We start from the raw sequence: 26,254 nt of genomic DNA, 5'->3' as shown, positions 1-26,254 counted from the left end.
ATGACACACAGTCTCTAGGTGGGGTGGGAGTGGGGAGGAAGGAAGGAAAATAAAGGGGGGAGAAGAAATTTTATGATAACTTTGTTGTATATTTGGAGAGAATGGCAAGTTGTACATGGTAGATTGGTAGTTTCATGTGCAATCATCTTTTTATTGTACTGCATTATGGAAATACTTGTTTTAGTCCATGAATTGAAAAGGAAATAAATTTTGAAAAATAATTCATAGGATATATATATACATTATGTATATATTTATGTGTGTATATACATATAAATGTGTATATGTATATATACATATATGTATATACATGTGGGTATGTGTGTATACATGTGTTTTGTGACCATACATACATACACACATGCACACACACACACACACAGTGAAATAGAAAGCTGGCCCAAGAAGTCCTGGGCTCAAGGTCTGCCTCTGACATATATCAGCTGCAGGACCATGGAGATTCCTTGTCCTATCTATTACCAAAATATTAATTCAGTTGGATTTGACTTTGCTTTACACCATGTGATGAATTGGGTACTCACTTGGGGAATCATTTTGTAAAGACAGAGCGGAGGTCCTGGAAGAAGGATATCCAAATGTGTCATCCGTTGCGGGCTTGATGAATTTTGCATCACTCAGATTCCTTGTCACTGTACCTTTTCTTCTGGCCTCCCCTAAGGAAGATGAGGCATGGGTTGATGCTGAAGAGCTGGCCATTCCGGAATACTTGGTTGAGCTTTCTGTTCGATTTACCAACCAACTTCTATTAGTTGAATACTCAAGAGCCCTTGAGGCATCTTGGATGGATGTGGTAGAAATGTTTGTCCTGTTTGTATGAATGGCCAAAGTATTTAAAGCAATTGAGTTCTTTGGTTCTGTCCTAGTTTCAGGGGCTGAAACAGAAGAAGGAAAATTCATTGAATAATAATAGCTACCATTTATTTCCATATATTATCTCATATGATACTCACAACAATCCTGGGAGACAGGTGCTCTTATTATTCCCATTTTACAGATGAGGAAACAAAGGCAAACAGTAGTTAAGTGACTTAGTCAGGGTCCTACAGCTAGTAAATGTGAGGCTGGATTTGAACTCAATCTTCCTGACTCCAAGTGCAACACTCTTCTCACTATGCCACCCAACTGCCTCATTCATTCAGCAATATTTATCAAGCATCTACTAAGTGTAACCATATTCTGAGAGTTCATTGTACTGTAGAGATTGAGTTCTCACAGGACACGCTGGTAAACACAAGCACTAGCAAGTCTTCCTGAGATGGAAAGGTTCTGAGTAGGGCTTGACAATGAACGTTAATCCAAAGCCAGCCTTGCCAAAGACAGAGGGGCCCATCATCAAAAGATACTAGCTTCATTCTATCAGCACAGTAGAGGGGTTAATGTCTGTGTCACTGGAGGGACTAACCACACCAAAGAAATAAGAAATCTCTTGAATCATTTAAATAAATCTAAGACCCTGTGACTGGACAAACAAAGAAGATGCGATGCCTGTCCTCAAAGAGAAGACAATCTAACAGGAAAAAACAAGACTTATCCAGTTAACGACCATCAGACAAAAGTCAGTAATGTTATTGTTGTGTCATGTCTGGCTCTTTGTGACCCCATTTGGGGTTTTCTTGGCAAAGATAATGGAAAGGTTTTCTATTTCCTTCTCCAGCTCATTTTACAGACGAGGAAAAATGCTCTCCACCTCCAGAAAAAGAACTGATGGAGTCTGAAGATCAAAGCATACTGTTTTTATTTGTGTGTGTGTTTTCTTTCACAATATGACTAATATGGAAATTCTTGCATGACTTTTTTACATGACATTTACATGACAGCACACATATAACCTATATCAAATGGCTTGCCTTCTCAATGAGAGAGTAGAGGAGGGAGGAAGGGAAGGAGAGAATTTGGAACTCAAAATTTTTAAAAATGAATGTTAAAAAATTGTTTTTATATGTAACTGGAAAAAATATGTATGTACATATACATAGATATTTTTAAGATATTTACCAAAGCAAAGAAATCTAGTGATGTTGTAGGCTATGCCTAGATATAATTTTTTATAATATATCACAAACTTAATTTTAGATAATAAAATTGAAGACTATTACAGGCATTTACATGCAGATACATGAATTTCAGTATATAAAATGCCTATAATAACTTTGGATCATGGCTCGATTTAGAGCAAGACAAGAACTTAGAGGTCATCAAGTGCATGCTCTTTCTACCTCCATATCGTCCTTTCCTTTGACCCTTTTCCCACACAGCAACCACATTAGGCTGGGCCCTCAATCCCTCCCATCTACATTATTGTAACATCCTCTTAACTAACTTGTCTCCCTATCTCAAGTCTCTCCCTATTCCAGTCTATCTTCCACAGAGCTTCTGAGTGATTTTCCTTTCAGTCGCATCTGACTCTTCATGACCCCATTTGGGGATTTCTTGGCAGAGATACTGCAGTGGTTTGCCATTTCTTTCTCCAGCTCATTTTACGGATGTAAAACTGAGGCAAACAGGGTTAAGGGACTTGCCCAGGGTCACCCAGCTACTAAGTGTCTGAAACCAAATTTGAAGTCATGAAGAGGAGAAGTCTTCCTGATGTCAAGCCCAAGACTCTATCTATCCACTGCACCACCCAGTTGACCTCTACAATAGCTTAGGGGCTATCAGTTATGGCCCAGGAACAGGATCTACACTATTTCTAGACAACATCAATGCAACCAACAATTGTGAGCAGAATAGAGAGCATCCCATCCTTTTACAAACAAAAACATTTTGAAAATGTGGTTAAGGGGCAGCTAAGGGTGCAGTGGATAGAGCACCAGCCCTGGAGTCAGGAGGACCTGAGTTCAATTCTGCCCTCAGACACTGGATACTTACTAACTTGAACAAGTCAATTCACCTCTCTCTGACTCAGTTTTCTCATCTATCAAATGGGGATAATAAGAGAACTGACCTTCCAAAGTTAGCATGAGAACAAAATGAGATCATATTTGTAAAGTGCTTTACAAATCTTCAAATGCTATAGAAGTATTAGCTATAAAGAACTAGGATTCAAACTTGGGTAGTGACTCCAAATCTAGTGCTCCTCCCATTACACTAAACTGGGGAGCTTGTGTGTGTGTGTGTGTTTGCATGTGTACATATGTGTGCATGTGTTAAGTCCCAAAAGGTAAGAAGAAAGCTAGTGTATTATTCAGTGAAATTGTGAGTTTTGTCTGAATACACAGTAAAAATTATTTTAAAACATGCCAAATGAATGGGCCAAAGGCAAATAGAAATGATGATCCCAGGATTTGTAAACCAAAACAGAATCCAAGTACAGCTTAATAAAAAAAATGCTTCCCTTCCAGAGTTTAATAATAATAAAGTTGGTTTTTAAACTATGGAATCAAAACAACTGGAGCATAGGAAAGAACCTTGGATATCATCTAACCCAAAAGATATTTATTAATAATTTGTAAAGACATTCTTCTAAAACAGTGTTTGACCCCATAGTAAATACTAATTATTAAGTATTTATTGAGCCACATGGCAAAGAAGATAGAGTGCAAGACCTGAAGTCAGGAAGACTCATCTTCATGAGTTCAAATCCAGCTTCAGACACTTATTAGCTATGTGACCCTGGGTAAGTCACTTAACCCTGTTTGCCTCAGTTTCCTCATTGATCAAATAAGGTAGAGAAGGAAATGACAAATCACTCCAGTATCTCTGCCAAGAAAACCCCAAATGGTGTAACAGAGAGTTGAACCTGGCTGAAACGACTGAACAACAAAACGCATTTAATAAATGCTTGTTGAGTGACAGGAAGATATCAGAGAATTATCTTTTTAACTGAGGCAGCGGAACCTGGGTCCACGTTACATGCAAGAGCTAGCTGCTTAAACAAAATCATTATGGGGAGTAACTCAGGGGTTGGCTTTTAAGAGACAATTGCTAAATTTTAATGTTAGCAGCTACACCTGGGAAATCAATAAATGTTATTAATGATGGTTAGATTGGTTGTTTTGTGGATTGGCTTTAAAAAGTGATGGAGAAAATTGTCAATAATGTACATTAAACTTGTTGGGGGGCTGAGTAGTCCAAGAAGGCTTCATGGGGTCTTAAGTGGAGCCTATGAATTGGGTATGGAGAAGCAGGGACTCTGTGACTACAGCATATACTCACAGGAAGACTTGGTTGAGGGAGATGGATAAGTTGATGATCTAGAGAAATGTGGCCATGGCAGTTTTGTGTGACTTCTCTCGGGGGAGAAGATATTTGATTCTTCAGTCGCCAATACAGAAGTTGAAGAATGCATCAAACTGGAAGGAGTGGATGTTTCTATAGATGGCATAGCTCCTCCTCTGGCTTCCATGGAGGGAGTGATATTAGTTAGAGACCTGAATGTCCTCTCTTTTCCCCTTGTCAGGAAGTCTGAGATGGTCACAAAGGTGGTAGTCCTTCTTTCTGACTCTAAACTGTTAGATGTCTGATGGAAGCTTTCCAGGGCTGAAATCAGATAAGGAAAAATTAAAATTTCAACAGCTTACCAGAACTCCATAAATGTCATAATTCGTTTTGGGGGAAATTTTTTTATTATGAAGTTAATAATCACCACCAAGCACAAACCTGTGCAAAGAAGAATAAAAAAGAGGATTGCATATGAAACAATAAATTTCTGTTACATATTTTTTAAAGTGTATTAACAAAGTAGCCACAAAATTGCCTTTTTGTATCCCTTCTGGATTTCCTTCTGTTTTCTTCTATGTATTTTAATTTCTCTTCTTTGCTTTTCTTTTTTTCATTAACTGGCTTCTAGTCATGTATGATTGGAGGCCACAGGGCTCAAAAAATGTGAAATAATGAAGAGCCCCCAAAGTGGCTTCTGATCCAGAAAAGCTGATGACTCAGTGGGTCTTTTAAAAGAAGGAGTTTCTGGCTGGGCTCTCTCAGCTGCAGTTCTCCAGGTGATATTACGCAAGAAGGGGAGCATGGTCCTTTTCTATCTCAGAATCTTGTAGACCCTGCCACTGCTCCCCACACAAAATATGGAGAGCTCATCAGGATATAAACACTACCTTAAATATTAGCCTCCCAGATGATTGCAATGAAAAATGTTTACTGAATTCTGTTCCTCTTCTTAAGTCTATTAATGTGGACTATGACTCTTCCATGTTTAGCATTTCTTTCTGTGTAGGAATAAACTACCTGTCTCATACTCAGTTGCATGTTCCAGGATTTTAGTTTCCTGATCCTTGACCTAATCTTGTATCTCAAGGGTTGTTAACCTGGGGTTGGTGAACTGTTAATATCCGGATAACTGCATTTCACTATAATTTATGTATTTACTTTATACAGTTAAAAACAATTCTGGGAAGGGGTCTATAGGTTTCACCAGACTAACAAAAGGGACACATGACACAGATATATTCCACAAGGTTGTGAGAAAATTGCTCTGTAAACCTTTAACACTGTCCAAATTTGCGTTAGGAGTGCTGATCACCATTCAATCAACTCTTGTCACGCTACAACTGCCTAAGCGGGCATCTAGGATTCACCTGAAGACCACAAGGGAGGAGGAATGCATTGCATTCCAAAGCAGCCCAGTGTACTTTGGGAGAACATTCACTGTTTCAAAGAGTTTCTTTACGTCAAGCATAAATCTGCCTCTTTTTCAATAACTCCCCACTGCTTCCAGTTCTATCTGGGGCCAAGTGAAATGAATTCATTCTCTCTCTCTCTGTCTCTCTTTCTCTCTGTCTGTCTCTCTCTCCCCTCCATGTGTGTCTCTGTCTCTCTCCCTCTCTCTCTGTCTCTATCTGTCTTCTCTCTCTTCCTTCTCTCTCTCTGTCTCTTTCTGTCTCTCTTTCCCTCTTTCTCTCTATCTCTGTCTTCTCTCTCTTCCTTCTCTCTCTCAAGCCCCCCATATGTGTTTCTATCTCTCTCCCTCTCTATGTCTGTCTTCTCTCTCTTCCTTCTCTCCCTCTTTTTGTCTCTCTCCCTCTCTCTCATCTCTCTCCCTCTCTACATCTCTCTGTATCTCTCTGTCTGTTTCTCTCTGTCTCTCCCTCTCTGCCTCTCTTTCCATATATATGTATATATAAATGTATATAAAATATGTATATATAAAAATCGGTGTGCATATACACATAGATATGTATATATCTATATGTGTATATATTCATACATGTGGAAAGAGAACAAAAGCAAGACAGAAAAACTGCCATGGCCACATTTCTCTAGATCATCAACCTATCCATCTCCCTCAACCAAATAGGGGTATAGTGCCCCCATCTCTTACCCCTTTTCCCAAATCTTTCTTCTAGGATGAATACCTCCAGTTCCTTCACCTGATCCTCACAGGGCATGAAATCAAAGACCTTCACCATCCTGGTTGCCCTCTTCTGGATACTCTCTGGTTTATAAATATCATTTCTAAACTGTGCCTTGCCATCAGGCTACTCTCCTCACTTTCCTATAAACAAGTCACATTCCTCTCTCAACACTGGTCCTCTTTGAGGATGAAAGCCCAACACTAACCACAGATAACTCTTTACCACCTCTGTACCTTTATTTATGCGTCCTCTCCTCCCATATCCACTGTTATTGGATGCCTCCTCCAGTCCTCTTTGCCTGTCCAAATCCTACCCATCGTTCAATGCTTTCTTAACACAAATCTTTGTTAAAAAAAACCACCATCCATCAAGCTGTGTAGGTCACAGATCTTTGTGGCAGTGTTCCCAGCATTTAAGCTGTCTTTAAGAGGAGGGAAAAAAATCACAAAATGCAATCACACAAAAATCAAATGAACATTCTTGGAAGCTTTCCCAGATCGTCCACACTCTCCCATCTGAGACCAAAAGAACATGTGGCAAGATGTCCTTGATGTGGTTACCGTTATATACTGTCTGTAGACTAGTGATTCCCTAAAGGACCTGGGCCCTCTATGTATGAGGGCTTCATCAGTTTGGAGTACCTGGTTCAGATGAGTAGCACATGGATAAAGGGAAGCCAGAGTCACACATTCAAAAGAGCACCATTTAATTATTAATATTTAAAAAACAAAGTGGATGAAAAATGAAAATGACTGTAACTCTGATATGAAACTGGACATGCAGCCCACTGAGTTCATCTATCCATCTATCTATCTTAGAAGGGGGAGGGAGGGTTTCCATTGTCTTGACAATTTGAGAATATGAATGAAGATTACACAGGAGAGGAAGGAGAGTAGAGCAATGTAAGACCACAGACCCACCTAAGTTTGGGCCAGCTCACTTCACTGTTTCATGGTCTTAAACGTGGAATATCTTCCCTTGCCCTTCCCCAGCCCTCTCCCCACTCCAAGTGCCATTTTTCACATAACTCAAGCAAGAGCACCCCACAAACACACCTGAGGGGGTTTTCTGAGAGGATGGGACAGAAGGTGTCTCTGAAGAATATCCAAGCGATGAAGTAGCACTCATCCTACTCCTATAGGAGCTCGTACTCCCTCTGGATTTCGATGTTTCTAATGCCAGAGTGGTGCTTCCTGGGGCATTCAGTATGGTGCTATTGCTGCTGGAATTCTGAAATGTCTCAAGATCTTTGAGGATCACAGTTGAAATGCTTTTGTAATTGAAAGAAGAGGTGGTGAAATTTTCCCTTTGGAGCTCAGAACTTTTATCTGGCTTGTGACTTTTCACGGCAGCTGAAAGAATAAGAAAATGGTGAAGTGAGAACTTTCTGGTTTCCGGGAGGTCAATAACGTGAACCTTCAGAAAGATTACTGAAAGGAAGTGCTGCTCCTAAGTACTACATACATGTGAGATAATTCCATCTGTCATTCAATACTATCAGTGGCATAGTGGATCTAAGAGCTGGCTTCAGAGCTGGGAAGACCTGAGTTCAAATCCTGCCTCTCACACAGTCTAGTTACATGACCCCAGGCAGGTGACCTAATCTATCAATGTTCTAGAGTCTAAGTTGTGGAGAAAGTGCCCATCTGCATTGGCAGAATTTTTTCAGTCAGTCATTGTCTACAGGAATCAAATCAAGGGTTCATTCCCTCTACCTGTACCTTTATTCATTTAAAAATATTTGTTGAGTGTCTAGCATTGCGCTAGATACTAGATAAGAGACAAAAGTATCAGTTGGGTCACTGCTCCTGTCCTGAGTTCTCTAAAGGCTTACAAAGTAATTCCCTCACAACAAATCTGTGAGGTGGGTAGAGCAATCATTATATCCCCATTTTATAGGTGAAGAAACTGAAGAGGGAGAGGATTTGAACCCAGGTCTCCTATCACCACATGCAACCCTCTTCCCACTATAAAAATATTAGAAAGACAAAAAGTTATATCACAACAAATACACATGGCACATGGCATTGTTTAAGTAACAAAGGAAGGTGGGATATGATTAAATACCAAAGTGATTGGTTACATACAAGAGGAGTTCAAAGAAGGGGACATCAATATGGGATTCATGGAGAAGGTGGGATTTGTAGGATGTTCACATTCAGAGAGAGTGAGGAAAGGGAACTACACGTTAGGGGAAAAGTAGGATACAATTGTAAACAGCTGAGTACTATCCCGCTTGGGGGGGTGGGGCGCCGAAGTTGAAAGTTAGGCTCAACTCTTCTATGGATCAAAGAATTGCCATCTTCCAAAACTCAAAGTTCCTCCTAGTGTGCATAATGGGAGGAGAAAGAGGTCATTCATCTACTTCTGACACTCAGAGGGAGAACGGAGGTAGAGACCTTGAGTAGCAGAAACACATTCACTAAAGATAAGCTCAGCACTAATTTTCTCAATCCATCAAATGAAGGGGCTGGACAAGATTCTCTTCTCCAATAAATTTGCTTCCAACTCTAGCATTCTGTGTGTCTACAATGAAATCAGTGTTGTAGGAAGACTTATTTGGTGGATGTGCACAGGACTGATAGGGATGGTAGGAGAACAGGTAGGAGGTTGCTGCCATTATATAGGCCTGACAACATGACTACAATGGTGGGTGTGACTGGTTTTGTAATCAGAGGATCTGAGTTTAAACCTTGCTATTGTCTCCTACTACCTGGGTGACCTTGGTCAAATCACCTACCCTCTCTGGGTCTCAGTGTCCTCGTCTGTAAAATGAGAGTATTGGACTAAATGGTCTTTAAGGTCTCTTCCAGCTCTAAACCTAGGATCTTAAGATATTGTGATCCTTTTAGAAGTAATAGAGAAGAAATATTTTGAAGAGAGAATCAATAGTATCCATTGCCTGATTACAAATCATGGGTAAAGCAGGGGAGAAGGATCAAAGATGACTAAGGTTTCCTCTTGTTTATTGTACTGCCAAAGGGACACACTGGCAACACTGGCATCATCGACTCCAGTTTAAGAAAACAAAGATCCTGTCTACTTGTGATGGAAAATGGATACTACTTAGCACAACAAACCAGCAAGATATTATGAAGCCCTGAGCTTTACTAGGGGCTAACAAACATCAAAAATCCTCCCCTGCAAAAAACAGGAACCCTATGGCACTACTGGTAAAGCTGAAAGTCTGGGACTATGTCTCTAAACTAACTGAACTGTGTATCCCTCTTGACCCAGCAATACTTCTGTTTGGGGGCCTAGACCTCAAAGAAATCAAAGAGAAAAATGGACCATATGTACAAAAATATCAATAGCTGTTCTTTTCTACTAACAAAAAGCTAGAAAATAAGGTTATGCTCGCCTTTTGGGAAGTGACTAAACAAATTATGGTATAGAAATGTTAACAGAATATCATTATATCAATAAGAAATAACGAGAAAGGTAGTTTCAGAGGAAATTGGGGGAGCTTCTGTGACTTGATGCAGAGGGAAGTGAGAGGAACCAAGAGGATAATTTATGTAATGATTGCAAAATTTCAAATTTGAAAGACTTTTATCAATGCAATTGCAGCAGTGGGTGCCATGTGGGCCTCTATCCCAATCGCTCTTTCCCTTGTGCTTCCCCCGATCACACACACACACAAACACACACACACACACACACACACACACATACAGACACTCACACAAAGTCACTTCAACATCAGAAGTAGCCCACCAGTCATGCCCACAATCAACCCCCAGCAACACCATCTTGCCTTGGACACCAATGTTTAAACAGCAAGGGAAAGAAAAGGATGGAAAGCTTTAATATGTGTGAAGATGTGAACCTGAAACAGAGAGAGAGAGAGAAAGAGAGGGAGAAAGAGATAGATAAAAAAAAGAGACAGAGAGAGAAATGAAAAGAGAGAAAGAGAGGGAGAGGGAGACAGAGACAGATAGAGAGAGAAAGAGAAACTGAGACAGAGATAGAGGGAAAGAGACAGAGAGAGATAAAAAGAGAAAGAGACAGAGAAATAAAGAGAGAGACAGAGAGATGAGAGAGAGAGAGATGGAGACAGAGAGAGATAAAGAGGGAGAGACAGAGAGAGAAAAAAAGAGAGAGACAGACAGAGAGAGATAAAGAGAGAGAGAAAGAGTCTTTTCCACATCAGAATGTAAGTTTCTTGAAGAGCTGTCTTTCATTTTGCTTGTATTTGTATCCCCATTGCTTAGTGTAGTTCCTGGTATACCATAAGCACTTAATAAATGCTTGAACCACAATTCTATAAAGATGAAGCACAATACCCTCCCTCCTGGAGATGATGAACATAAAAGGCACAATAAGATACAGATTGTTGTACATGTGTAATGTAGGAATTTGTTTTGCTTGACTATGTACATTTCCTATGAGTGCTTTATTTTCTCTCTTTTTTTAAATTATACGTGACAGGGAAAGAAAATAAAATGTTTATAAAAAATAAATACAAGTAAGAACAAAATAAGAGTACTCCCTGGGGGGAAATGTGAGCTTACAAAGATCTTATGGAAATGGAGGAGGAAGGAGGGAGCCAGGAGCTCAGGCCTCATGACCAAAAGGACCCATTGTCTATTCAGAACAACAGCAAAGACTGCCATTGATACAGCCCAAGGACCATCACTGGACGTATTCTGCACAGGGCCTGACAACCACATTTCCAGCAGTCTCTGACCATTAGTAGCAAGAATGAAAACAAAGATCTGGCAACTATGCAGTTAACCTGGTCAATGTAGAGAGTCATGCCACCATACTATTTACTGTCTAATATTTGTGTCCAGTTGGCTGGCACAGTTCTAACGTGGTTCAATTCCCATATCAACCCCCTGCCAACTCCAAAATGAAACATTCAGTTCCACCACAACCCATCCATTCCCCTTCCATCCAGTGATCTTGCACATTTGTCCTATTTGTCACAAGGGGAACCAGGTAAGCTACTATAGATGGCACAATGAGTCTCACCCACACTATTAGAAAAGCAAGTCAAAGTCTTCTTTGATGGACATCTAGCTGATTCTACATGTTTAGCCAATTAATCAAAGAACTACCAAATCTCTTCTCTCCCAAATGTTATATAGACACAGAAAGAAGAAATAACTTAGACTGGGGAACTGAGCCATTCTATAACACAGGCCTTGCCCCACAGAGTGACTTAGCTAAATGTCATATTTCTTATGGATAAGCCCAATATGATCTTATTACTATCTTTAGCTCCATCATAGCCAAAGAAACTAATCAAGTTTTAAAATAATGTAAACACCCAAGAACAAACCAGGAAGGTAGATTTTAGCTTAACCTACAGAAAATTATCCGGATAGCTAAAGCTTGTCTAAAACTGAAGTGATGCCTATCTTGTAAGGTATTTATAAGGTGTTGGAGGTCTTCCAGTAGGGACTGGATGCTCATTTTCTGGGGTCATTACAAGGAAGTAGGGGAATGCAGCGAGCAACATTTAGATATTCTCTAAGTCCTCTTCCAGCTCTATAATTCTGCACCATTTGCCAGTACCAACCTACCACACTTTCAGATTAGCAAGTGTTAGAGCAGGAAGGAAAGAATATTATCTCCAGATTCTAGGAGCTTTTAATATTCATTCCCATCAAAGCCAACACATGGGCAGTCATGTAAAAGTACAATATCCATTTCACCATTTTGAATAATCAGTGATAAATATTTATTAAGCACTATTATACTATTGTACTAAGCATTCAAAATGCAAAAAAAGGGAAAAGACAGTCCCTGCCCTCAAGAAGCTCCCAATCTAAACGAGGAGACAACAAGCAAACAAATATTTGCAAACAAGCTAGATGCAGGTCAAATGTTGTTGTCTGTCCTTTGTTCTCGAAGAGGACCATGACATCAGAGAGGTGATGCCATGACATGCAAGTGAGTTGGATTTAAGTGAGGCACGGCTGTGCAAAAGTCACCAGCTTCACCCTGTCCTCCAGGGCTATCTGGGTCCAATGGCCAGATATAGAGCAAGATTAGTAGAAATGGCCCTGAATGCTGTGGGAGACCTCAGTCTTTTAAGCTAAGGTCTTTAACAGGTCTCAGTTTGACTGAGGCAATGCCCTTTCAGTAATTAAGGCTAGGTAAGAAATGAGGCAAAGAATGGCCTTTTTTTAACTAGTAAAAAAAAAATCTTTCAAGGAGAGGAAGACCCTCTGGGTGTCTGGCCAAAACAGAAGCAACTGTGATTTACATTTACTCTAAGCCAATCAGGGCCCAAACTGTGGGGGTTTGGCCTGGGACCTATTGTTGGCCAATCAATGGGAACCAGAGTGATTTCAGTTTAAGGCATGGTCCTTATGAAAGAAATCTAGACCTTAAACATTGCCCAAAGCAACGTAAATTTTGATCACTGAACTTGCAGAAGATAGGTTAAATAAGAAATATTAAAAGAGGGAAGGCACTGGAATTAAGAGACATTAGGAAAGGATTCTGGTAGATGGGACTTTAATTGAGACGAAAAAAGAGGCCAGTAGGAAGAGAGCATTCCTTCCAGGCATACGGGTCAATCGGAGAAAATGCCCAGAGAAGACTTGTTTGTAGGAACAGCCAGGAGGTCAATGTCACTAGATTGAAAAATGTGTATCTGGGAGTAAGATACAAGAAGACTGAAAGGAGCAGTGGGGGGAGAGTGTAAAGGAGAGGTCATGATGGGCTCTGAATAGCAGAGAATTTTGGATTTGATCCTGGAGGCAACAGGAAGTCACTGAAGTTTAGCATGGTCAGACCTGAGCTTTAGGAAAATCACTTTGGTGGCTGAATGGAGGGCAGATTGGAGTAAGGAGAGACATGCGACAGGCTGGCTCATTGGCAGGCTATTTCAATAATCCAAGCATGAGGTAAGGAGGGCCTGCACTAGGGTCTACACTCTGTGTTAGAGGAGGAAAGGGGGCCTATACAAGAGATGACGCAAAAGTGAAATCAACATACCTGGAATATACAACTACACATATACCTGATCCTGGGACTTAAAGCAAATCCAATGTAGGAAAATCCATATTTATACACACGCACACACAAACAACCCTCCCCACTCTCACACACACATTTTCAGGAGTTAGTATTCACTTTGCAAAAAGTGTTTTCAATTTTCAAACTGGTTGATAATAGGATTCCTTTAACAAACTCCTCTAACAAATTTAAAATATGATTCAATTGACAAAAATGTAGTTTATGTAAAATGTTATCACAACACCTCCATTCTATAAAATGGGGGGGAGGGGTATGTACGCTGCTATAGGTCAGCTTGTAAGTATGGTAAATGCCAGTGTTTCTCTGCCAGAGAAGGCCCACCATTTAGAATGACATACCCACTGTAGGTTGCATCTGAATTAAAACCACTTTGGTCAGGAAAAAACTGTAGAGCTAGTGTGAACATCACAGAATCTCAGAGTCTGGAGGAAGAAGCTCAGAGGACATTGGTCAGTCAATTACAATTTATGAAGAGTCTACTATGTGCCAAGAACTGAGCTAAGCCCTGGAAGATAGAAAGAAAAGCCAGAACCAGAAACAAAACAATCCCTGCTCTCAAGGAGCTCCCAGTCTAATGGACCAGTCCTCAGGCTCCTAGGTCCACTTAGCTATCGCACATAAGATATTAGGAAAGATACAGTAGCACTTAGCTTCAACCTGGGGAGATACAGCCTCCCTCCCCTCCTTATGAAACAGGTCTGGTCCTCAGGTCCAGGCTCCCAGCAGGTTCCCCCACCCTTCTTAATTCCAGGGCCTTCTTCTGCTAATTATTTCCTATTTAATCTATACAGCATATCCTTTCTTTTGTATAATTTGTTTGCATGTTGTTCCTCACCCCCACCTCCAGGAGACTGGGAACTCCTTGAGGGCAAGGACCGTCTTTTGCCTCTCTTTGTATCCCCAAGGGCTTAGCAGGGTGCCTGAACATAGCAGGTGCTTAATAAATCCTTGAGCTGCATTCTGTGTTCTCCACCATCCACAGAATGTCCAACCAGGGCAGAGTATTGAAAGAACTCTCACCTTCTTTACAGCAGAGTATTGAAAGAACTCTCACCTTCTTTACAGCAGAGTATTGAAAGAACTCTCACCTTCTTTACTCCTTTACTCTTGATACTATGCCCTTCCATTCAATAAACATTTATTAAAGTACCTACTATGTTCTAGGCATGTGCTAAGCACTGGGGATACAAAAAGAACCTTCTTAATGTCACCTAAAAAATGCATTAATTTTTTCTATTTTTGGACAATGTGGCAGAGCAGCTAGGTCAAACAGTGGATAGAAAACAGGAGACCTAGAGTCAAGAAGACCTGAGTTCAAATCTGGCCTCAGACATTTACTAGCTGTGTGACCCTAGGCCAGTCACTTAACCCTGTTCGCCTCAATTTCCTCATCTCTGGAGAAGGAAGTGGCCAACCACTCCAGTATCTCTGCCAAGAAAACTCCAAATTGGGTCATGGAGAGCGGGATACCACTGAAACCACTTAACAACATCAACAAATGTATCCCTGGGCTTAGCACAGGGTCTGAAATACAGAGTAAGTACTTAATAAATGCTTGCTAATTGACTGAAATAAAGCTAACACCAAGAGTCTGAGCAAAACTTGGATCAAACAAGTTATCTTATCCAATTCAAGCACATGGCATTCTGTGAGTTACAACAATAAAAAGTGGCACATGCTCACACTAGCTATCGCACTGTTATACAGTTTTGCTTATGAATGGGTAAGAATTAAATAGACAAAAATAGTGAAGACATTCTGAGCATAGAAAATAGCAAAAAAAAAAAAAAAAAGGCAAGGAGGTAGAAACCACAGGGTCTATATGGATAAAGATGCCCAGTACAATTTTATTGAATAAGAGTCTGCATGACATAAGCCTGGGAAAAGACAATGCTACCTGAGTAGAGAGGGAAAGGACTTTGTTTGGTGGACAGAACTACTCAAAATGCACAAACCAAAAAGAGATCTGTAGGCAAAGTCAAGGGCCCTGTCTCTAAATCTAGCTCTAAGCTTGTTATTATAATAAGGCAGACTGGACTCTAGGATCAGGGAGGCCCCTTGGGGAGGGACAGTCCCTCTCAGAACACCGTTGGCAATCCACAGCTTCAAAGTGCATTAAGCCATGCTCTTGTGGTCCCAAGCTGGACCATACATCCAGCCTTGGGCAAAATGATAAAGTAGAGGAGGGCTACTATTTTCTTTCAAGGGCTTCTCTTCCCAAGGCACCCAGTACCCTTATAAAGCCCTGGGTCCTTCCATAGTGACACAGAGGGTGGCCAGTACAAAAAATGGCACAAGACATTAGTTCAAATCCCCCTGTATCATATATTAACTGTGTGACCTTGGGCCAGTAGCTTCACGTCTCAGGACCTGTCAAGTTTACTCAGTTTTAAATGGGGAAGGAGGGTGTTGGTCTACATGGACTCTGAGGTCCTTTCCAGTTCTAGCTCTATGCTTCTTAGTCTAAAATTCAATAAATGTTTATTAAGCACCTATTACCAGGCCCTGTGCTAAGTGCTGGGGATACAGAAAGAGACAAAAGACAGTCCATGACCTCAGGATACTTACAATCTAACGGGGGAAACAGCATGCAAACAAATATATAGTAAGCATGTACTTACGTACATGTGCATCGAGGTACAGGATAAATAGGAATGATTCTGCTTACGCTCCACTCTGTTAATTATGAAGACCTGAGTATTAGGGGAGGGTTTTGTTTTGTTTGTCTGTTTGTTTGTTTGAGAAAGAAAAATCTGCTGTTTTTCTGCAGCACATTTACAGGATCTGTCCACAATAAACATAAATTCCAAGGAAGTTTTACAGTTACTTGATCTGCTACTTCCAGGCAACCCTGGGATCAGGGTGAAGGTTTTTGTATGCAAACACATAAGAGTCAATTGTAAATACATATACAAGCTCTTCTCTTGCTATTTGAAGTTAACCTTGCTGAACCTAGCAAAGTAGGGCAAGTGCTTTGGTGTTCAGCCAGGTGACTGCGACCCCCATGGTCTCCAGTTTTGGGGGCAGAGGGGAAGAAAAGAACAGAGCTGACATCAAAGTCCCTGGTCAGCATCAGAGAGGAGATATTGTTGTCTGTACTTTCCCTCCCTACTGGGAATTCTGAAAAGAAATTCAGAGATTCCACCTCATGCCCTTCATATTGGCAAAGATGACCAACAAGAAAGAAAATGATAAATGTTGGAGGGGCTGTGAGAAAACAGGCATGCTGATGCATGATGAATAGGTACAAACAGTTCTGGGAAGGAATTTGGAATTATACACAAAAAAAGTTACTAACTAGTACATAATTTTTGATCCTGCTATACCACTGCTAGACCTATACCTAAGAGATCAAATAAAGGAGAAAAGGTTTTATATGTACAAAAATATTTATAGCAGCTCTTTTCATGACCACAAAAACCTGAAAAGTAAAAGTATGCTCATCATTCAAGGAGTAGTTGAGCAAATTGTAGCACATGAGTATGACAGAAAACAACTGTACTATAAGAAATGAAGAAACAGATGATTACAAAGACATGGAAAGACATATCAACTGATGTAGCATGAGATGAGCAGAATCAGGTGAACTACTTATATTATATCATCAATATTATGAAAGGGAACAATTCTGGAGTACAAATATATATAAACTAAAATAAATATGTACATATATAATAAATTTAAATACGTATAAACTGAGGAAGAACGAACAGTGTAGAACCAGAACAATTTGCACAGGGGCAGCGATCCTGTAATGAAGACCAACTCTGAAAGACTTAGGAACTCTGATCTATGCAATGACTAACCTCAGATCCAAAGGATTCCAAATGAGACATCCTATACACTTCCAGATGTTAAGCTGGTGGACTCAGAGTGCACACTAAAGCATTTCTTTTCTTTCTCTTTCTATTTTTGGATATGATTGATGTAGAAATTTGTTTGGCATGACTATACACATATTGTAAGGTTTTTTGTTTTTGATTTTGGTTTTGGCCTCAATGATGAGGGAAGAATAGAAAGGAGGGAAAGAATTCAGAACTAAAAATGAATTAAAATTGAGTTATTGGAAAAAATAAAAATAAAGTAACATAAAAAATCAAGACAAAAAGAAAGAGACAAAGCCTTCCTGGGAAGGAAAGAACTGCCAGAAGCTACATTCTTAGGAGGCCAGCAACAAACAAACAATTTTACTAAGCAAGATGTGAGAGGCAGCCACAAAGTACTGAGAAAAGGAGGGCACCGAGAGAATTGTGCCAGGAGAGCTTATAGGGCATGAACAATGTTTGTACTACTGCCCAGGGCAATCCTTAAATGTAAGTGATATAAATTTAAACTGATCTTTCTGCTTAAGAAATTCTTCTTTTCACTCCAGCTTCTTAGAGAGGATAGATAGTTCCTAGAGAGATCTGTAAATGTTCCAGATCTCAAGGACCACAGTGCTGTAAGAACTTTCAGATTAGCCATGAAACAACTGTTAACAATAATTAATAATTGTGGAATTGTGAAGAAAAGGAGAGTTGCCAGAGTGGGGCAAATGTCCCAATTTTTAAAAGGGGAAAAAGGCAGATTCTAAAAATGATGAACTTCAGGAAATTCCCAGAAATATTTCAGAATTATTACTACTCATTTTTTTTGAGGATTCAAGCTTTTATTCTGTAAGAAAGGCTCAATGTCAACACGGGGAGGGACTCTGAAAAAGGAAAAAAATATGGCAACATCCCCACTACCAATGACCTCTTGGTGCAGTGAACAGGATACTGGGGAGGTGTCCCAAAGACTTGAGTTCAAACCTATTCTTTGCAAGCTGTGTGACTCTATGTAGGTCATTTAACTTCTCATTACTCAATGAAGCGGTTGGATTTAGGGTTCTTGACTCCAAGGTCCATCCAAATCAATGATCTCATGTTTTTCTTAAAAATAACTACCACCAAAAAAATCAACCATCACTCCCCCTCCCCCCAAAAATAACACTAAAAACCTGCCTTATCGTGCTTTTCCCTATTGCTGACATTTCCCAATCCCAGTTACAACTGAACCCTCCCATGTAATGCAGAAGTTAATCAAAACAAGCCAACCCCTTGACAATGTCTGACAGCACATGCCCTATTCTGCTCCTATATTCCACCATCTCTCCTGAGAGCAGTTCTCCAGGGTCAAACTGGTCATTGTATAAGGCTGAATTCTGATGTCAAGAATGGAGCATAAAATGTGGTCAATGAACATTTTGGGGGCAAAAGAGACTAGGAGATCATTCCTCCTCCATGGGTTCAATAAAAAAAGAAATCTCAACTGTCTTATACTTATTCCCCTGACATCAAAGACGGAAGAGTGTATTTTGGATGACAGTAGAAGTCAGTGAATTCAGCACTGATTGAGCAGCTGTACTCAAAACTGTTTTGATTTTAAAAATCAAGGAAAAAAGCCTGGGGGTGGGTAAGGGAAGGGAGTAGAAATCGACTGCCAAGTCCACAAGTTGAATTGGCAACTAAAATTCCCACTGTAACCTCAGACTCTGTTTATTGCCTGGTTTGATCTTCTCAGAGTCCCAGTGTACACCGACCTGGTCAAGACCCCATCTCAGGCACTGTGTTCAGTTCTGGATATGATACTATAAGAGGGTTCCTGACATGCTGGGACATAAATGGAGAAAAGCAACCAGGACTGTAGGAGAACTCCCTAAACTAGGGATTCTTGAAACTTGGGGTTTGTAAACTTATGTAACATTTTGATATCCATATTTTAGTAGAATGATTTCTATAGTAATCCTGTGTATCTTAGATCATGCATTAAACAATGTGATTCCCAGAAGGGGTCCATAGGCTAATTCACCAAACTGCCAAAGGGGGTCCAGGACACAAAAAAGATGAAGAAGCCCTCCCTGCCCCCAAATGTTATACTACAAAGAGTTCTTTAGCCTTTAAAACAGATGATACAGAGAAATAGAATACGTTTTCGAAAATTTGAAGGACTGTCTAGTAGAAGAGATTTTTTTCCCCAAATTTATTAATTTGTTTTCAGTTTTCAACATCACTTCCATAAGTTTTCAATTTTTTCCACCTCCATTCCCCCTCCTTCCCCAAGATGGCCTGCAATCTCATATGGGCTCTATACATACATTCCTATTAAATACATTTTCACATTAGTCATGTTGCACAGAATTGTAACGAATGGGAGAAACTATGAAAAAAATAACAAAAGAGAAAATAGTCTGTTTCATTCTTCCATAGTTCTTTCTCTGGACATGGATGTCATTTTGCCTCAAGAGTCCTTTGGGGATGTTTTAGGTTTTTACATTGCTGTGAAGGGCTAAATCTGTCAAAATCAGTCCTCTCACACTGTGGCTATTACTATGTATAATGTTCTTTCTCCTGGTTCTGTTCACTTCACTCAGCATCAGTTCATATAAGTCTTTCCAGGTTTTTCTGGTCTGCCTGTTCGTCATTTCTTATAGCACAATAGTATTCCATTATATTCATATACCACAATTTGTTCAGCCATTCCTCAATTGATGAGCATCCCCTCAATTTCCAGTTTTTGGCCTCCGCAAGAAGAGCTGTTATAAACATTTTTGTACATGTGAGCCCTTTTCCCATTTTTATGATCTCTGGAAGAGGGATTATATAGAGCTGGGCCAGAAGGGTCCTTAAGAGCCCATCTGGTCTGACCCCTTCATTTTACCAATGAGGAAACAGAGGGCCCTTGAGGGAGGAAGCTGACTTGATTTATTTTGTGGTGCTCCGTGGAGCAGACTGAGGATTAATGGATGCAAATTATAAAAATTTGATTTTAGCTATATTCAGTATAATGAGGATCTAACAACTCGTGCTTTCTCAAAACGGAATGGACTGTTTTTTGGGGAGTGGTGAGCACCCCATCAATGGATGTATTTAAGCAGAGTTTGTATAATCATATGTAAGGGATCATAGATCACAGATTTAGAGCTGGGAAGACCATTAGAGGTCACCTAGCCCAGCACCCATATTTCATAAATGAAGGTACTTTGGCCCTAAAAGTTTAAGTGACTTTCTGGAGGCTACAGAGTGGCAAATCTAATTAGCAGTGAGTCCCTCTACATTATGTGTTCCAACAACATTAACATTATAAAAGGGTATTTCTACTTTCACAACCTCCCTTTGATAACTACCTGTGTGACCTTGGGCAAATCGTTTTAATTTTCTGGACCTCAGTTTCCTCATCTATAAAATAAGGGATTTAGACTAGATGGCTTTTGAGGTCTCTGCCAGATCTAGAAACACAATGCCATGATTAAATACCTACTGCATACAGAGCATTGGGCTAAGAGCTAAGGATTACACAAAATTTAAAGGTGCCATATTCCTATTCTTCCAATGTTTTCAGTTTAGAAGGATAGGACACAAACAAGAATAGGTGTGCGCTCTTCTAAGAAAAGATGAAAATGAGAAAGAACAGTCTTAGTCATGGGGAGAAGAGGGAAAAGAAACAGAGAAAAGAAATTCCTGGACAAAGGATTTCCATTAGAGAATTTGAAATAGGGCCCCCCAAATTGACTCTTTCCTACCCCTCAGACTGCAGGTGCTCTCCACTACAAAATAACTCTTTCTGTCCATATGGGCCCCCATCTCTCAAAGGGAACCAACCACTATCATTAAAACCTGATTCTCTCATCAGTTCCAATCCAAGGCTCCAAAATGACTGGCTAGTTGCTTCTTTGAAAGGTCCCATTTCTCTGATATCTTTGGAGCTGGAAAATATCATCCCTCCCTAGGAGCCTTCAGCCTTTTGTTGTCAGCCCCTCACTTCATGAATGCAGATTAAATTAACAGGACAGTTTGAGTGCGGATTCTTTTTTTCAAGTTGACAACTTCCACATTGCAGCATTAAATGTGCCAAGACATCTGTTTGTACACCAGCATTATCGGGGATGTTAGCACAGACTGGGAATAGGATGTCCTAATTAGCAGCTGCTCAGAGACAACCGCCTTGCCACCTCCCAGTGATTCAGGGGGATTTTGAACTTGCATTGTTTTTGAGCTGTGGAGTGGGTGTGTACGGGGAGTGCATGGTGTCATCCAAAGAGACAATTTCCTCCCAGAGGGCCAACCCCCACCCCTACAGTGTAACAAGGAGTCAATCAAACTTTGTGGCTGAAAAACACCCCAAGTGCTGCCAATTAATGAGCTAATGTTTGGTATGGGGAGAGGGGGAAGGAGGGTTGAAAAAAGAACCTTCTTTCATCCTTATCAGTATAACAGCTAGCATTCTTAAGAATAGAAAGTACTGATACAGTACTTTAAGGTTTTCAAAGCCCTTTACCTATTTATCTCAGATCCTCAGAACAATCCTGTAAGGCAAATGATATTTTATTCCTGTTCTACAGATGAGGAAACTATGACGAGGTGGAGTTAAGTGACTTGCAGAGCTACTAAGTGGTTGAGGAAGGATTTGAACTCAGGTCTTCCTGACACATATTATATCTCTATCAAAGCTGCCATAGTGGTACGAGTGGTGGTGGTGGTAATAGTAAATGTGGTAGTAGTTGTAGTGGTTAGGATGAGAGTCATAGTGTAGTAGAAGTAGATACAGTAATAATGTAATCTCAGTGGTAACAGTAGTAGTGGTAATGGTGGGAAGTGATTTAATTATTGTTCCTAAAGCAAGAACAAGAGATAGAAAAGGCCTGGGAAAGTTATATGCCCTACTCCAGACAGGTGCCATATCTTACTTGCATCTCACCTTCCCGCTAGCTTCCCATCAAATCTTACCTAGAATCAAAGCTAGAATCATAAATCCACAAAAAGCTTTAGGGATCATATAGTCCAGGGTTTGTTAACCTTTGTGTTAACCTTTTGGCATTCTGGGAAAGCCTCTGGATGCCTACTCAGAGTCTTATTTCTAAATTCATAAAATACATAGAAAACTAATTATATTGAAATACTACTGTCATAATAATTTTTAAAATTTGATATAGTAATATAGCTAGTAGTGAAACTAACAACTATAGCAATTTTGAAGTAGTGATCAACGTAAATGATATTTCAAAGTATCTACATGAACTGTTATATAAAATGAAAACATCTGTCATTTCTATTGGTGACCAAATCACAGGTACTACTGATTCTTTGGTAGTTGGCTAAATTTCAGTTAATGAAATTTAATCAAGAGAAATACTAAATTTCAGTTAGAGGTTAATGAAAAGAAAGAAGTAATTTTTCCCCCAAACAAGTTCACAGATTCCCCCATCTAACACAGATTTCCGCCCCAATACAAGGGCCTCAAGTTAAGAATCCCTCTGGAATCCAGCTTCTTCATTTCCCAGATGAAGTGAGGTGTAGATGGGAACTTCCTGGGGGCCACGAAGCCAGTCAGAGAAGAGTTTCCCCACCCTGTATCCCATATTCCATTCCCATAGGGTCCTATATTCTGCTTTCCAGAGGAACAGCTGGAAGCTCTGATAAACAAATCCCTTCTAATGTGTTAAGGATGCTACTATCTTCCTTCTTTCCCTCCCCATTGATATAAGCATGTTCTATTGGGAGTCTTCTGGTCTGGCCGTGGCTAAATTAGCATCTCCCTAAATGTTGGGAATCTTAGGCCCAGTGGTGGACTGGTGGAATATTTCTGGTCAGCCAGGGCCTTGCGGGGCCCCTCAGATCACACTGTGCAGGCAGCCGCCTACTCGGCTCCGCTGCTCTGGTGTTTGGAAACTCCGCTGCGGATGTAATGATTCTGGGTGGAGAATGTTTGGAAGCCAAGTGAGTTTGTGTGAACAAAAGCCTCAGCCCTCAATCTGGACTGTCCAGGGCTCTTTGGGATCCTTGTTTCCTTCCTTGCTCTTACCCCCACAAAGAAGCAAGGCTGTGAAGTCAAGAATGTGAAAAGATTTGAGACTTGGGGCTGTTTTCTCTGATTGAAGAAAAAATACATATGGCCCTGGACTAGCTTCTGAAAATATAAAGTATAAACTTTACTAGGAGGCTTTATCAATCAAGCAACAAGCATTTATTAAATGCCTACTGTGTGCCCACTTTGCTCTCAGCCTGTGTCCTCTCTCCATCTTGGAGTGCCTGCTTCTGTATTGTTCCTGGGGAGGAATGAACATCTCTCCAAAAGTTAAGGGGCCTTTTTCCAGCTTTGTAAAACTGAGCTGGAGTAGGGGAAAAGGGCTAGATTAAGTCAACATTCCATCTGTAGGGTCACGTGGAAAAGCCCATGGTTTGAAGTCTGAGGACCTGGCTTAGAATTATGGCTCAAATTACTGCCTTACTTACTGTCACTTATTATGGGTGACCACCGGCACATTATTTCATCTCTCTGGCCTTCCTCTGTAAAAGGCCAAAGTTGGAGTGGGTGAGTTCTAAGGTCCCTTCTAGCTCTAAATCTGTGATCCCATGATCCTTTGACCTGGGTTAGAATTCAGACTTTGCCCAACTGCTAGCTGTGTGACCTTGAGTGAATCATTTTACCTCTGTGGGCCTCAAAAGCCTCATCTATAAATCATGAAGGTTAAGCTAAGTGACCTCCAAATGTCCCTTCCTGGGCTAACAACTCCTTTGATCCCAAGTGTCTGTCAAGGGTGATACCAACAGTAACCAGAAGCACTTAGCTCTTCTGTTCTGAAGCTGCTTGACTGATAAGGAAGGAATAACTGTAGAAATGTCAACTAGCTACTGAAAGGAGACCTCAAGGATTTATGCTTAATGTGAAGTCAGTGTCCTGGAACTTATACATGTACACAGAGGGAGAGAGAGCTTGAGAGAATGAATTTCTCAGAAGTTATATATGTATATAGAGAGATATGTATAGTTTTATACATGCATATTATACACACATACATATATGGAGAGGGAGGGAGGGAGAAAGAGAGAGAGGACTGTTTTTCAAGAAACACAAGATTATTGGGTGTGGTATCACATGTCTATAATCTTTGTAATTGGGGTAGGTTGATGCTGATGGATCACTTGGGTTTGGAAATTCTAAAGCAGTAGGGATAAAGCTGATCAAGTCTCTAAGTGAAGTCGAGTGCTAATGTGATGAGCCCCCTGGAAAAGAGGGTCATCAGGCTGCCTATGGAGAAGTGAACTGGACCAGGTTGGAAAAACAGAACAGGTTAAAGCTTCCATGGCAATCAGTCATGGGATGAGGCCATGAGTGACTGAACTTCCAGCCTGGGTGAAATAGGAAGGAAGGAAGGAAGGAAGGAAGGAAGGAAGGAAGGAAGGAAGGAAGGAAGGAAGGAAGGAAGGAAGGAAGGAAGGAAGGAAGGAAGGAAAAGGAGTTAGAGAACATGGATTTCATTTTACAATTAAAGACACTGAGGTTCACAGAAGTTAAATAACTTGCCTAAGGTCCCTCAGCTAGTAAGTATCTGAGGAAAGATTCTGCATCCAGAGAAAGAATTGATAAATAGAAGTACATATAGAATAATTTCGTATGTATGTGTAGAATAATATATATATTTGTATATGTATATGTGTACAATATGTAAACCTATCTGTGTCCAATGGTAGCTATGGGGGGGGGGGGAGAAGAAAAGGGGAAAAAGGAAATGTTCATGATAATTTTGCTGTATATCTGACAGGAATACCAAGTTTGCAGTTTTATATGCAATCGTCTTTTTTTGCTGCACTATGTTATGGAAATGCTTGTTTTATTCCATAAATTAAAAATTAAATATTTTTTTAAAGAAAGTTTACTGGGTGCTTATCTTTACTGACCCAATCTTGTCCTACCTCCCACCCAGTTAACACCTACTGAGGTCCTTGGAGCTGGGGGCTGCCAAAGAAGAAGATAAACTTCACTAGCTGGTGGCCAGGCGTTCTCTCCAGCTGCTTACTAAAAGAAGCAAACAAATGTTGGCAGTTCCTTCTTTAACCTGGAAGAAAGCACTCACCGGACCCTTCAACCCCAGGAGCTCAGGGGACGGGAGGGAGGGGGGAAGTCCTCCCACTATCGCCTGTGTTGTCATTTCAACTTGAGCTCACAGCCCAAAGAGAGGAAGTTGGCTGGCAGCAGTCCACCAGAGGAGACCTACTAGGTTAGCGAAACAATAAAAAGGCAAGAAAAAAACATCCTGGTTCTGAGAAGGAAGAGGAGGAGAGAGGAGAGAGGGGAATGAAGGTGGGGCATGGGGGAGAGCAGGAGAGGGAGACAGAAAGATCTGGCAGCTGCAGGTTGAACTTAATGAAATGTGGTCCTGGGCTTTAAACATTTGAACAGCTCTGGCAGCAAATTTTTATAAGCTCTGAAGCTAATTTATTCCACAGACCTCTTCATAGTGGCCCAGTCACTGTAAAGAAATAATAGGAACACAATTTGTCTAGAAAGTTTATGGTTGTCAAAAATGTACATAATGGAATGGAGGTGCAGTTTAAGGGCTTCAGGGCCTACTGGTTTAAAAAAAAAACAAAAAACAATGGGAGCAAAGATTCCTGGGTCTGCCACTAATTCTCTACTAGGAAAAGACTAGCAACAGTATCTGATTCACAGGGAAAATGAATGTAAGACAGGGTAAAGCCAGGTCCCACAACCACACTGGGACACTGAGGCTTCATGCAGGATGTGAAACAAGGTATCCACTAGCAACTTTGTGACTACCCAGTTCTTGGTCACAGTTCCAGGGCAGCCTGTCCCCAAGAGTAGAGAGAGCATGGTCTCAGTTCAGTCTGAAGCCTGCAGGGGAAAAACCAGGGCAGGAATATTGTATCAAAGATTCTGTCACTCTGAACCTGCAGAGCTCCCCAGCTGGCTGATAGCACCTGAGTCCAGAAACAGTCTACTGGAACTTCCTCAATCCAGGGACAAGCCCACAGGAGTGTTGCTCAGAACCAAACCAGGTCAGGGGCTTGTTGAACTCAGACCAAGTAAGGTGTGCTTAGACTGCCTCGGATCACACCACTTTGGGAACACTGAAAGCTTATAGGTCCCCAGACTAAACTGGCCCTGAGATCCTG

At 40.6% G+C, this 26,254-nt stretch overlaps 1 protein-coding gene across 4 annotated transcripts in view; it reads right to left on the bottom strand.

The window, feature by feature from the left end:
• Window positions 1-26,254, bottom strand: part of HEG1 (heart development protein with EGF like domains 1) — a 202,783-nt gene that overhangs the window by 153,773 nt on the left and 22,756 nt on the right. For all 4 annotated transcript variants that reach the window (XR_011967954.1, XM_072613751.1, XM_072613750.1 and 1 more), the window contains exons 2-4: window positions 7,382-7,678; window positions 4,177-4,500; window positions 543-893 (exon numbers count right to left, since the gene is read on the bottom strand). Coding sequence is in view for 3 of the 4 variants with exons in the window: in XM_072613751.1 (XP_072469852.1) it covers window positions 543-893; window positions 4,177-4,500; window positions 7,382-7,678 (972 nt within the window). In the remaining variant the exon portion in view is untranslated. The remainder of the gene's footprint in view (window positions 1-542; window positions 894-4,176; window positions 4,501-7,381; window positions 7,679-26,254) is intronic.

This window comes from Notamacropus eugenii, chromosome 5 (assembly GCF_028372415.1).
Source record: "Notamacropus eugenii isolate mMacEug1 chromosome 5, mMacEug1.pri_v2, whole genome shotgun sequence".
Classification (NCBI taxonomy): Eukaryota; Metazoa; Chordata; class Mammalia; order Diprotodontia; family Macropodidae; genus Notamacropus; species Notamacropus eugenii.
Note: the sequence above shows the minus strand (reverse complement) of the source record. Positions and strands in the feature narration are given on the sequence as shown.